General features: G+C 42.9%; 1 protein-coding gene across 1 annotated transcript in view; it reads right to left on the reverse strand.

Moving 5' to 3' along the window:
- Positions 1 to 10,766, reverse strand: part of TMEM47 (transmembrane protein 47) — a 32,825-nt gene extending 22,059 nt beyond the window's left edge. The window contains exon 1 of the mRNA XM_081197823.1: positions 10,156 to 10,766. Coding sequence (XP_081053949.1) covers positions 10,156 to 10,381 — 226 coding nt within the window. The 5' untranslated portion in view covers positions 10,382 to 10,766. The remainder of the gene's footprint in view (positions 1 to 10,155) is intronic.
- Between the last annotated feature and the right edge of the window lie 2,413 nt (positions 10,767 to 13,179).

Consider the following 13,179-nt stretch of genomic DNA (forward strand, 5'->3'; position numbering starts at 1 on the left):
ATTCTCAGAAAGTGGGGTGGGACACTGTGTTTCTCCTATAATACAGTATAGAAGGAACAAATCAAGAAAACCCAAACCATTATATAAAAGTTTGGAAACTTCAAGCGACACAGCATGCATTATTTTCACTGCTGCCTTGTGTGTTCATATGGGAGTCTGTTGAGGTAGCATAATAATTTGTGGAGGGAAAGACACTTTTTATTTGGGAGCCAACTTTAAGCAACCTATTTTCTTTGATAGCCAAAGCCCAGTATCTTTCCCCAGACTCAGCCAATAAGAATACTGAAGGTGTGGAACACTGTAGCCCTATCTAACCCCTCAATTCTATTCTTTGTCAGCTGTCTTTGGCTGCCCCACTTTGTTGCTCCTGCCTTTCCACCAGTGATGTGGGCCTGAGGAAAACATCTCCTCTGAACTGGGTATTTGTATGGGGAGAAAACATTGCATTAGCAACAATGTAAATATCGTGCCTGATGCAAACTCATTAATGATGACTTCTGTCCCCAGCAGATATGATTTGCTTTAAAAACAAAAAAACAAAACCCTGCATATTAAATGCAAAGCCACATTTAATATCACATCTAGTTTGGCCCTTATAACTGTGGGAAGTATCAATTCCATAGAGAAGTTTTCCTATCACTGCACTGAATAAAGGCATTTTGGGTCAACTTTATTCATGCCTTAGTAACTTCCATGATCTCTTTCAGCTATTTAGTTTTATCTCATTGATTTCATGTGTTGTGTTTGTCTGCCCTCCAGCTCTTCCCCTCTCTCTCCCCCCAATTCGCGGCTTCTTTTTCTTGTTACTGTGCCTCTATTTTCATAGTTACTGTTCTTGAAAATCAACAGTAGCCACATTTCAAAATATTCAATGTAAATAGTTTCTGTCAAAATTTTATTTTTACTTGTCTTAAATAACATTTTATTTATTTCCAAGTGTCATAACTAGGCATCGGGCAAACCAAGCATCATAACCAAAGTGGCACTTGAACTGTGTACAATAGATACAATGCATGCATATGCCCTCTTTGCACACACTGGCCTCACAAGCTAGAGAGCTGAATCTTGAGAAAGTTACAGGATAAGTTGGCCATACACTTTTGGCAAAGCCCCTCACCAAAGACTTATGAGTAAACTTAGCCATGGGGATAAGAGAACAGGTCCTATTATAGATTGGAAATGGATTAAAGAACAGGAAGCAGACAGAAGCAATAAATGGATAGTTCTCACAAGGTAAGGTGTAATAACCTGGATTCCCCAAGGGTCTATATTGGGTTTTAACTTCCTCATTAAAGACTTTTAGTTAGGGGTGAGCAGTGAGGTGGATGAGTTTACTGACAACACTGAATTATTCAGGGGGTAAAAACAAAAAGGGATTGGAAAGAGCACCAAAAGGTTTTATCCAAACCTGGTAAATGGACAATAACATAGCAAACACATATTAATAGAAGTATAAACTGGCGCACATTGGGACAAAAAAATACACTGATGGGGTCTGAACTGGCAGTGACTGACTAGGAAAGGGATCTTAGAGATGTGGTGGAGAGCTCAGTGAAAATGATCACCAAGCATACAGCTTCTGTGAAAATGGTTAATTCCATATTAGGGATCATTAAAGAAAGGATTAAAAATAAAACTGCCTGTATTGTAATGCCTTTATACAAATCTATGGTATGATCACACCTCAAATACCATGTACTGTTCTCGTCAACTTATCCTAAAAATAATATTGTAGAACTAGAAAAAGTGAAGGGGGACAGCAGTCAATACTATCAGGAGGGTGGAGCAGTTCCCTTTTGACGCATGGTTGCAACGTTTGGAACTTCTTATTTAATTAAGGGGACATATGATAAAGGTGTAGAAATTATTCATGGTGTTGAAGAATGTGGACATAGTGCTAAAACTTGGGGTCATCCAATGAAGCTGGGTAGTGAGAGAAAGTTAAACTATAGAACTCTCTACCATAAAATATTGTTATCTTGTGCTCTGTAGCATTTGCAGTTCTCTCTAGTTCTCTAGCATGGCAAACTTGGAGAACGGTTCATCAAGTGGTCATTCTCATTGATTCCAATGGAAGAGAGCTGGCCATGTGGGCTCATTTTTCCACTGAAATGTATAAAGTGCTAACTTTGGCTGGTTTGTGTCCTAACTTTCTATACTCTCCATTTCTCCATCGGAGTCAGTAATGATATGTTGACAGCACTAAACTGAAGGGGCTCCTGTGGAATGCCACCTGTTACTGTTTCTCATTTTGACAGTGATCCAATAATTACTATTCCTTATATCAGTGCTTTTTTTCAGAGGAATTCAAGGGTATGGAGTACCGGCACCTTGTTGTTGTCGTTAAAAAGTGTGGTACTTACAATTTCATGGTGAGTACCAGCATCTATTTTTCTAGGAAAAAACACTGTCATATTAACTGAAGAAGTCAATATTGCATAAGCTAGCACCTCTCTCTTCCCACTGCTTATGAATATGAATCCTACCACATCATCTTTTGCAACTGAGTATGAGTCAAGGTTACAGTCCACTTGATTCTAAATATAAACCTCATAAAATATTTAGACTACTTATATTATCACTAGCAGTAAAAGCATCCTTTAAATTCTGGAAGCCCAATTAAAAATATTTAAAGGAGAAGCAGGCATTAAAATTTTAAATGCTGCAATATACAAAAGCAGTAACAGCAAGATAAATTAGTTTAGGATACACTTCACTGAAGATTTCTTCCATGCTTAGAATAAAAAAACTGAATACAACAGTTGGCTTATACATGATATGGTCCAAGCACAAACTTCCCAGAAAGATCTAGAAGAGTTATGAGAGACACAGAGAAAGGGGCTATAACTCAGTGGAAGGCCCAAGCCTATCCCTGGCCTATTCCATATAGGGCTGGAAAAATACTCATTTGAAACGTGGAAGAGCCACTGCCTGTCAGTCTGCATTTATTCCTGTTGTGTCTAAAACACAAGGTGGATGTGTAGCCTTTTCGCCATAAGTTAATCAAGGTAACCGACACAGATATGTCTATCCTCTAAAAACTGACCAATAGGGATTTTATTGGATTGGGGTTGGGGCTCACTTATGTTCTTTTTCTGGGAGATCTTAAAGAACATGTGTCTGTTGCTCTGTTTGCTTTTTCCTCCCTTTTCTAGGCCACTCGCCATATATTCCATCAGTATTTCCCCCCTGATTTGGGTGACACCTCAGGCATGATAAGGAGCCTTTGCTCACTTGATTCTTAAGGTGCAAGAACACGAAGAGGTAGTTAGTAAACTGTGGAAGCTGCTCCCTGACATTCCTGTGTGTGTTAGTGTCTCTTCACAGGACCACGTGATAATGTGCAGACTCACAACTAGATCACAATCAAAGAAACATGGGTTGCTGTGTGTCTTTCCTGATATTGTGTTGGCACACAATGCTAAAGGCAAAGGAGTAACCTTTCCTAGAAGTGCAATCCTATTTATAGACTTTCCTGGAGGCAATCCACATTTGGCTTACTTCCACGTAGACACCTATAGGACTACCTTGCAAGATGCACAAAGATTTCAAGTGGACCTGACTCTAGCTCTTCTTTGACTAGAGGCAAGTACAGGCATTGATGTTGCTGACTACATAAGGAAATGCATGGCACTGGTGAAACATTGCTATAGTGCTGGTGATGTGACCCTATGGAGCATAGGAACATGCACTGACCTTATCATTCCTAGACAGGGGTTAAAGTGCTGGACTAGACCGAGGTTTCAAGTCCCCACTCAGCCATGATGCTCACTGGGTGACTTTGGGCCACTCACTGTCAGCCTAACCTACCTCACAGAGTTGTTGTCAAGATAAATTGGGAAGGGTCAGAACCATGTACGCCATGTCTAATCCTCTTTTAAAGTCGCCCATGTTTGTCCATGACTTTGCCATCTGTCTAGGGCTATGTGGCTGACAGGGGGGGGGGCTTCTTGTGGTCGCTTCAATGGGCTTGGTCCACCACGTGGTGCATGACAGGGCTTTCTCTGGTGTGGCCCCTGACTTTAGAAGTCCCCTCCTCTGGAAGTCCAAATAATGGAGACTCTTATGGGCTTCTGCTGGCAGGTAAAGATAACATGGGCTTTTGGAGCTAACCAGCAACTACTATTACTATTCATGCTTTATGCTGTTACCCTATTACTATTTTGTTAAATGCATTGTTTCAACATTTGTTTTTATTTTGTTGCTTATTTTGTGTGTATGTGCATGTGAATTGATGGAAACCACTCTGAGATCACACTGAAGTGATGAAGGGCAGTCTACAAATCTGTAGAAATTAATAAACAATACAGTGGTAATAATAATAATAATAATAATAATAATAATAATAATAATAATAATAATAATAATAATAATAATAATTTATTATTATTATTTATTATTTATTATTTATACCCCGCCCATCTGGTTACGAACACTTCTGGTTATGAACGCTTCAGGTTACGAGCTCCGCTAACCCGAAAGTAGCTGCTCCTGGTTGCGAACTTTGCCCCAGGATGTGAATGGAAATTGCGCACCAGAGACACGCGTGCAGCAGGAGGCCCCATTAGTGAAAGTGTGCCTCAGGATAAGAACGGTTCCAGCTTAAGAATGGACCTCCAGAACAAATTAAGTTCGTAACCAGAGGTACCACTATACTATAGAATCCATTGAAATGGATAAGGATTTCTGAATTGGAAGTGTCAGAAATGTTGATGTGCTTGCTTTTTAAAATCTGATTTTGCACATTTCTATTCAATTCCTCAAAGTAACTACTATCTATTTAGTGGTATGGCTGCCGGTGAGGACCATTTAGACACTCCCAGTTGCTGCATGTCTTGCCACCAGAGAAGAAAAGATTTAGAAGAATCAGAAAACCGTAGAATTGTAGAGTTGGAAGGGACCTTGAGGGTCATGTAGTCCACCCCTGCAATACAGGAATACGCAGATGGTCCTTAAGGGGATTGAACCTGCAACCTTGGTGTTATCAGCACCACGCTCTATGTAGATTAGCCTTCCTGGATTGCAGAGGAAGCATCTTGAACTTGTAGAAACAGTTCAAAATGGGGAGGGGTTCCACCACAGATGCAAGGATGCTGTAAAGATTTGCATTCTTATACAATATATCACAATTACTCCTTTGAGAAAAGAGGGTACATTCTGGAAAGCTTTAAAATAAAGCCTTCTTTAAAATCCATCTTCTAGTTACGTTTCAGAGTAAGACATGAATTTGCCTTTTATACAGCTTGTTGGCCATGGCGTCTGTAAAACTTTTTATGTTAACAATTGCTTTTTCCATTCTGCTTAGCTATTATTTTTCAGTTTTAAGAAAACATTTCCAGGAAGGCAGGGAAGAACAGTGTGTTGTGACTATCAGTCTTGCTGAGCTATTTGCAAATATCCATCACTATCAACTCAGTTAAAGCCATGATCTACATATTCCCAGGAGGAAGCTGCTTTTGAGCTGTCAATTCCACTTGGAACAGCTGCTCTCATGCAAAATAAGCAGACACACAAACTATGACTGTTAAAACATAGGTTAGTTAGTAGATAATAGATTTAAAATGGGATATTGCAATATTTCGGTAAAGCAATGTGGAAAGAAAGGAGTAATTGATTTGTATTACATTTTTAACAATACATTGAAAGATCCTAGATGAAACTAGTAAGCATTTAGTCCTATGGATTCCCAAAAGTTATAAGGAACACATCTGAATGCTGCTGTATAAACATTATGATACATGTTTCACCAGAGAGAACAATAATATCCTGTAAAGAAGAAAGCTTTATAATGTTTATTTATGTTTTTCTCAGTGTAATATTATTTTGATGATTCAGACTCCAAAAGGCTTTTTTTGTATAAATGCATGTGTATGTGCTTAAGTGAAAATACACATTGTCTAGAAAGACCATATCTCAAAGTGCCACTTAATTTTGCCAATACTACAAAGGTAGTATGCCTGATCTGTAATAAACAACATAGTATGTCAAGCATAATTCAGCATCATACGATTCTACAGCAAAGGCTTTGAAAACCTAATGCAGTGTGCCATACATGTGGGCTACATTCTTCACACGTTAAACATCATAAGAAAATACAGTATGCATGCACTTACACATAGCTCTGATGTAAGAATAAGCCATGTTGCTATTTTAAATGGCCTAATCTACATCAAAACAACAATGTCAGACTTCCAAGCTATGACTCTTCACAATTTTACTTCCATGTAGCTTCAGAGAAATCAACAGGGCTGCCCGGGAGTCTGGGGTCTTTGCTGAAATCTACCGACTTATTTTAAAATGCCATGATCAAAACATGTATTTTTTTTAATCAAATCATCTGCACAGATGGGGGACAACTGCATGTCTAGTTTATTATCAGGCAAATTTAATACGGCTGGATGCCTCCTGAAATATTTAAAATATATACACAGCCCTCTCTCCCACTTTGGTATTAGCAGTGTTAGCAGAAACATGCTGATGCTCAGTTAGTGTTACAGCTATATAGCACATTATATAGTTAACAAGGGATATGCTGGCCGTTAGCAAAACTGGACAAAGAGACTGTTTTCTGGTAATTGCTCAGAGGATGTTCCTTGCTGCAGATACAACCAAATGTGTCCTCTCTGAGAGCAGTCAGGACCTAAAGTCTAATTAAGACAAAGGTTTTTAATTAAACCCTGGATATGCTTTAGCAGGCTCCGGTGTGTGGCTGCCCTTGATTGTGCCACTTGAGGTGCTCTCCTTCAAGGGACAATGAAGCAAATGTTTTAAGACGGTAGGGGGAGATGCCTTGTGCCTCTGGCTCCTTCTGTTTCTCCAGTGACAATGCTCTTTGCCCTGGTGTCATAATTAAAAAGTCTTCCTAAAGGAAGCTATTTCTGCTTATTTCCAGTATATCCCAATTATTTTAACCTTAAAAGCCTTGCCTGCAATGAGACAGAATAGGGATACTTTGTTTTACGTAGAAGAAAAAAAGCTAAGTTCTTAACAACAAAGGACTATTGTGAATGTAGAACAAATCACACTATAGACTTAGGACCCAATCCATTACTCACCCAATGCAATGAGGGCCTTTTGCCAGCTTGTGCAGAGGATTTGTTTGTATCAAAGGACAAACATTTGTGCATATGCATGTCTGTGTAAACAGTGCACATTCTCATATTTCAGGAAAGCTTTCAAAGCTTGACTCTAGACCCAGAAACAATTAAAGGAAAGGTCTTGCTTAAAATAGCCTCAGTAGTCATTCCCAGCAGCTTGTAAAACATGGAAAACTATTTTAAACAAACAAAAAAAAAAATCAGTAAAGCTTAGTCTATGACTCCATAGAATGGGAGAGCCTTGAAAATTTCCTGAAGGAGCAGGAAGGCATTCAGGAAGACACAACAACAAATACCTGCTCTTCCCATTCATTTATTGTTCAAAAATGCAATGACAAGCCTTCAGCTCACATCCAACCCATTCCCCTCACTCACACTTCTATAGGAAAAATCTAAAAAGGGAGATGTTTGCCAGATGCAAATGGAGAGTGCTTAGCAGTCCTCTAATGCTGATCTGCGCACTATTTAACCTTCCTAATCCCTCATACTTTTGAAGGTAAGGAAATAAAGTAAAACCAGCTGAACTGAAACTTGGTCCCCCACTTCCCACCTCCACCCAATTCATCTGAAAAGTCTTTATGCAATCAAGGGATATCATTTTAGAAGACAGAGAAAGGGGCAAAAGGATTCCTGTTGCTAAGGAGACACATCAAGTCAAAGCTGACATTCCTACATAAATTTCAGGGGGTGGGGTGGGAGGGGAGAAGAGAGTTTTTAAAAATACAGCTCTGTTACAAAGTTTGTTTAGACTCCCTGGTAACAGCGCAAAGAAGCAATTATTTAAATAAATAAATAAAAATGAATTACTTTACATGACACAATTGACAGCAAACCTCACCCAACACCAAATCTTACTTGATGGAGTGATAAAAAGTACAAAATAAAAGAAAGGACCTCTGCTGCAGTTTTGAAGCAAAGATCTCCAAGAACATTTTTAAGAATTTTCAAAGAAACAAAGACATTTAGCAAAATACACAGCAGGCAGTCAAACCAATAGGAAACCAATCTCTTATTGCACAATTTCTTAAAACACAAGGGTAATACATGATTCAAAACCAGATTTAGGGCTTAGTAAGTGAAGGCTACAGTTTAACTTGTAGATGTTTCCAACAGAGATTATAGAAGCAGCTGTGATACAGTGGAAAATAGAAGCAACTCTCACAAAAAGGATTTTTGCAGACTGAGCAAGCCACTTGATATGGGGATGGAGGGATGATTTTGAAACAATCTTGCTCATTTCAAGGGGCAATTTTTCCATTAGGGGGAGATATTATTTTGCTTACTGAAAGAAAAAATGAAACAGGATAAATAAGGCCAACAAGATATGGTACATGGGGGAGGGGGGAAGAGGCTGAGAGACAAAGCTGCATATGTTGCCTAGTGAAAGTTCTCATCAGGGACAGAGAAGGAGGAGAGCACAGGAATAACAGAAAAGGGAAAGTGTCAGAATACAGTGACAGGAGAGTCTTGCTTCTTATGTTGGCTACAGATTCAATGAACTGAAAGCCACAACTTTTTTTGTCAGCTTCAGCTTGAGGACTGGGTATAGGGTAAAATGCTGATTTGAAGTTAAAAACAACAGCAAGATAATCCACAAAACACCTTCACACCACAACATGCAGGATTGAGGCTCTTTTCATGAACGGAATACGCCAATTCATTAAAAACAACAACAGGGTATCCTATGATGCAAATGCTTTGAAAAAGCTACAGTAGCCCTGTTTTCTAGCCATTGCTGTATCCTGACTTGAGAAAATCCTGTACCCTGACAAGAGAAAAGGAGTGCATAATGCTGTATGTGTAGATGTAGACACATCATTTAAACATATTGCTTCTCTGTCTACATGGGACTATGAGGAGGAGGGACAGCTGGGGAAATAAGCAGGCAGACATAAAGAATAAATTCAGCATAAGAAAGAGGGAAAGGTAGAGGATTGGAACTTGGAATGGCAGACTTGAGCCTGCAGCTCATGGGGTGCTGGGAAGGAAGGGCATTGGGGGCACGTATGATGAATTGATCACAACTAAAGCAGAATGTGGCGCTGTGGGCTAAAGCCTCAGCGCCTAGGGCTTGCCGATCGAAAGGTCGGCGGTTCGAATCCCCGCGGCGGGGTGCGCTCCCGCTGCTCGGTCCCAGCGCCTGCCAACCTAGCAGTTCGAAAGCACCCCCGGGTGCAAGTAGATAAATAGGTACCGCTTACCAGCGGGAAGGTAAACGGCGTTCCGTGTGCTGCGCTGGCTCGCCAGATGCAGCTTTGTCACGCTGGCCACGTGACCCGGAAGTGTCTCCGGACAGCGCTGGCCCCCGGCCAATAGATGTGAGATGGGCGCACAAACCCCAGAGTCTGTCAAGACTGGCCCATTCGGGCAGGGGTACCTTTACCTTTACCTTAAAGCAGAATGTGGCATTTGGATTTGGGCAATGAGAAAGACTACTGGGGAGGATCTGAGATGAGGTGGGAGGAAAAAAGGAGTAGGTTCAAATTAGGATGCAGGGATGGGAGTGCTGTGGTGTGAAGTCAGGTGAGATAGAAAAGTGGTCAGGGATGGAGAGGCGGGTTGTGCTGGGTCCAGGTGGGCAGCAGGAGGCAATGTGAGGGCAATGAGCTATGCCCTACGTGGGTAACAACGGGCTGCCGACTCCGGATGATGGGGCAAAAGAGGCGTTTTGAGAAGGCGAGGCTACCGCTATGCAAGCATAAGTATTAAGGATAAGAAAAGGCGTTCTGTTAAGAGGTGACGCTGATGGATCCTGGAGAGGAAAGAGGGGGCAAAACGGGGGGCAGAGGAGTAGTCCGGTGCTGCGGAGGAAAAGGCTAACCTGAGCGGGTGGCGGGTAAGCTGCGAGGGGGGGGGGAATGAGGGAAGGAGATGCTATTCTAGGGGCGGGATGGAGGTGGGGAGCAGGGAGGACCCTCTCCGAAGAGATGTTGGGGGGCGCTGCTGCAATGGGTGGGGTCAGAGGGAGAGGCGCGGGACGGGGAGGGAACGGGGGGGGAATTTCAAGTCAAGAAGAAGGCAGGGAAAATGTGCCGGGCAGGTGCCCCCCCCCTCTCACCGCTGTTCAAGGTAGTTATGCAGCGCCAGGTCTCCGGGTTGTTGAGTTTCTCGCAGGACTCCCACAGGGAGAGGTAAGACTGGTGGTCGGCTGTCACCCAGGCCGGGCTCAGCACGGCTCCCAGATCCAGACACAGCGCCAGGAAGATGCACACCAGCCCCACCAGCTTGAGCGGGGTCAGCACCGAGACGCGCACCTCCTCCATGCCGCTGCCGGAGGAAGCCATGGGCGAGCGGGGAAGCGGGCGCTCCTCGGCTAGCAGCGCCGCCGCCCGAGCCAGGGGAGCGAGCGGACCTCGCTGCTGCTGCTGCTGCTGCTGTGGCTCCTGTCGCTCAGGTACGGACGAGGAAGGCGGGGAGGCGGCAGCTCCCTCCAGTCGCCACTTCTCGGCTCGCGCAGCCCGGCTCTCCCCAGCAGCACATCACTCCTCCCCTCTTCCCTCCCCCTGTCTGGGCAAGGGGCGGGAGGAGCTGCACGGGGGCCGGCGTGGAGCCGCGCCGCGCACGTCACTCGCAGGGCTCCCTCCAGGGAAAGAAGGCGGGAAAGGCTTTCGGCTGCCCCGGGCAGCGGCCAGCGCGCGCCCCTTTTCCCGCCCCAGCCCTTCCGCCGCGCATTCCTCGCCCTGTGGCGAGAGGAGGCGGCGGCGGCGGGTGGGGCGGGTCGCTCGCTCTCTGCGGCCTTTGTGGCGTCCGAGAGGCTTTTCAGAAAAAACGAGCGCTTCCAAGCTTTTCTTTGGAGTTTTCTCCTCGGGCTCTAGCCCATGTCAACAAAAGGTTTTCAGACGGGAAAAAAAAAAGTTTTTTAAAACTTAGGTTTTCTAGGGATGTGTGCCCGTTCTTCTTGGCCACCTGCCATCTTCAGCTGCCTCTTGTTAGTCCCCCGTTCGGCGCCCCTTGCTTTGCTTTTGACGCAAACTCCCCGCGGGGGCTGCAAAGGTCCAGGACAAATCGAATAGAAAGCGGAGGATTGGCAGCCGCAAGCAGCCGGGCGGCGGAGGGATTTCTGGAGTGATGGGTCGATGGAGACGTGGTCCCTTTGCTCCTCAAGCCTCTCTTCGAAACCTGCTCCCTGCTTCCTTTATTTAGTGCTGAATAAATATCAAATACGAGTGCTATAGAGCACTGTGTGGAGGGATAGTGGCATCTCATTCGCTCCAGTGGGATGAATGGGGAGCAAAGCCTATGAATTGAAATGCCATGCCCGGATTGGAGGGCTTTTATTTATGGATGAAAATATAATAACTAGGCTGGTGTGACAGGGTTGTCTCTATAATGTCTTGAGACCAACCAACACCCCCTACAATAATGATAGTAACTTAATACAAAATGATACAATCAATAATGAAACGTTGGAATGGAAGGAGTAACTGGCAGCAGTGAATTCGAAGCAAGGAAAGTACCTTTAACTTCACCCTGGAGTAGCAAATGGTGTAAAAAAATAAATAAAACGTCCACTCAGATATTTACATAGAGATTGGCAGGAAGCATTTCATTTGAAGTGACAGTGGTGAATTATAATGACATTAATTCTAATTGAGATCCTTTCTTTCTAGTCTTCATGCTATAATCTTATGCTGTTTGGATAAGTCTTTCAACAAATAAAGTCATTCCTTTTATTTATATGCAGCATTTCCCACAAATACATTGGTTCCCAAAGCAATTCACAGAAAATAAGCAGCCTTTAAATGCAATGGTACAAGAAGAGCACAGAATAAAAACAATAATATCACCACAACATAACCCTAATAATTCCATAATTAACAGTTCGTGTGAAATATATCAAAGAATATTCCACTGTAGACTGTTATCCCACCATTATTCCTAGCTAGATCCTTCCTTCCATTTACACTGCATAGGAGTGAGTGTTGTTGCTTATGTATCTCAAATGATATCACCTTTGGAAAAAAAAAGGATGGTATGAGCCCACTTGGGGAAAGCCCAAGGTTTGTAGAAGAAGTCCAAAAAGTATTTATGTGGGGGGACATAAGGAGAGGAAACCCCAAAGGCATCCCGATGAGCACTGATCATGCTCAGCAACATTGGAATGCTGGCTTGACTTGGAGGGAAGAAATGGAAAACTATGTGGAATGGAATAGGCTAGAATATCTTGGGAGAGCAGAGTGCATGGCTGATACGTTGCAACAATGAACAGGAGCATTCCACACTGCAATGTTTTGTTCTTGGTACCACTCCTTTCCTCTGTTTCTAATGTTTAGGCCTGAGTGATGTTGCCTGTTTAGCCATAGGTAACTGATATGGGAAGCATCACCATCTTGCGGAAGAGAAGACCAAGGTTTGCAGAAGTACAAAGCATGTTTAGTGGGGTGGGAGCCCCATGAGCATGTTCAGTGGTTGTGGAATACTGACTGACTAATGAGCAAGGGAACAGAGAACTGAGGTTTGTCTGTGAATGACTAACTGGGACAGTAAACAGGAGCACTCTGCACTGCAACTTTTTTTTTGCAGGTCCCACTTGTACTTGTCATTCTATTGTGGGTATTGCCATTCCTTTTCAAAATATAAAGAGAATCATTCCACCACAGGCAATTTCATTCACTCTAGGTTTTGTTTTTTTTAAAAAAAGTTGCTTATTCCACACTAGAGTCCAGACAGCTTCGTTCCACATACATTGTACTCTAGACACCATCAATCTATCCTCATTTGCTATGCTTGTCATGCCTTTTCATCATTCCTTCTTCTTTTTTTTAATATGCCCCAGAGGCCTCTGAATCCCTAGTAGACTTAAATCAATTTTCACAGTTTTGAAATCAATCCATTTTCCAGTTCACCCCCACACTTGTTCTCTCCCCCCACCCACTTCTCTTTTTAATTTGGCTGCATTCATTTCTCTAGCAATTTGTTCAGACAAAACCCAAAACCAAACACTTTCAGGAGTACGATTAAATCTGCAGTGCTTGTTTGGGAGTGATTCCAACTTGGCTGAGAGGCATGCTAGGTTTCATGTCATGTAAGCAATAAACACTTCACTGTGCAAACGGTTGCTTCCTTTGAATGTATGGCCCAG

The sequence above is a fragment of the Podarcis bocagei genome (assembly GCF_964188305.1).
Source record: "Podarcis bocagei genome assembly, chromosome: 6".
Lineage (NCBI taxonomy): Eukaryota > Metazoa > Chordata > Lepidosauria > Squamata > Lacertidae > Podarcis > Podarcis bocagei.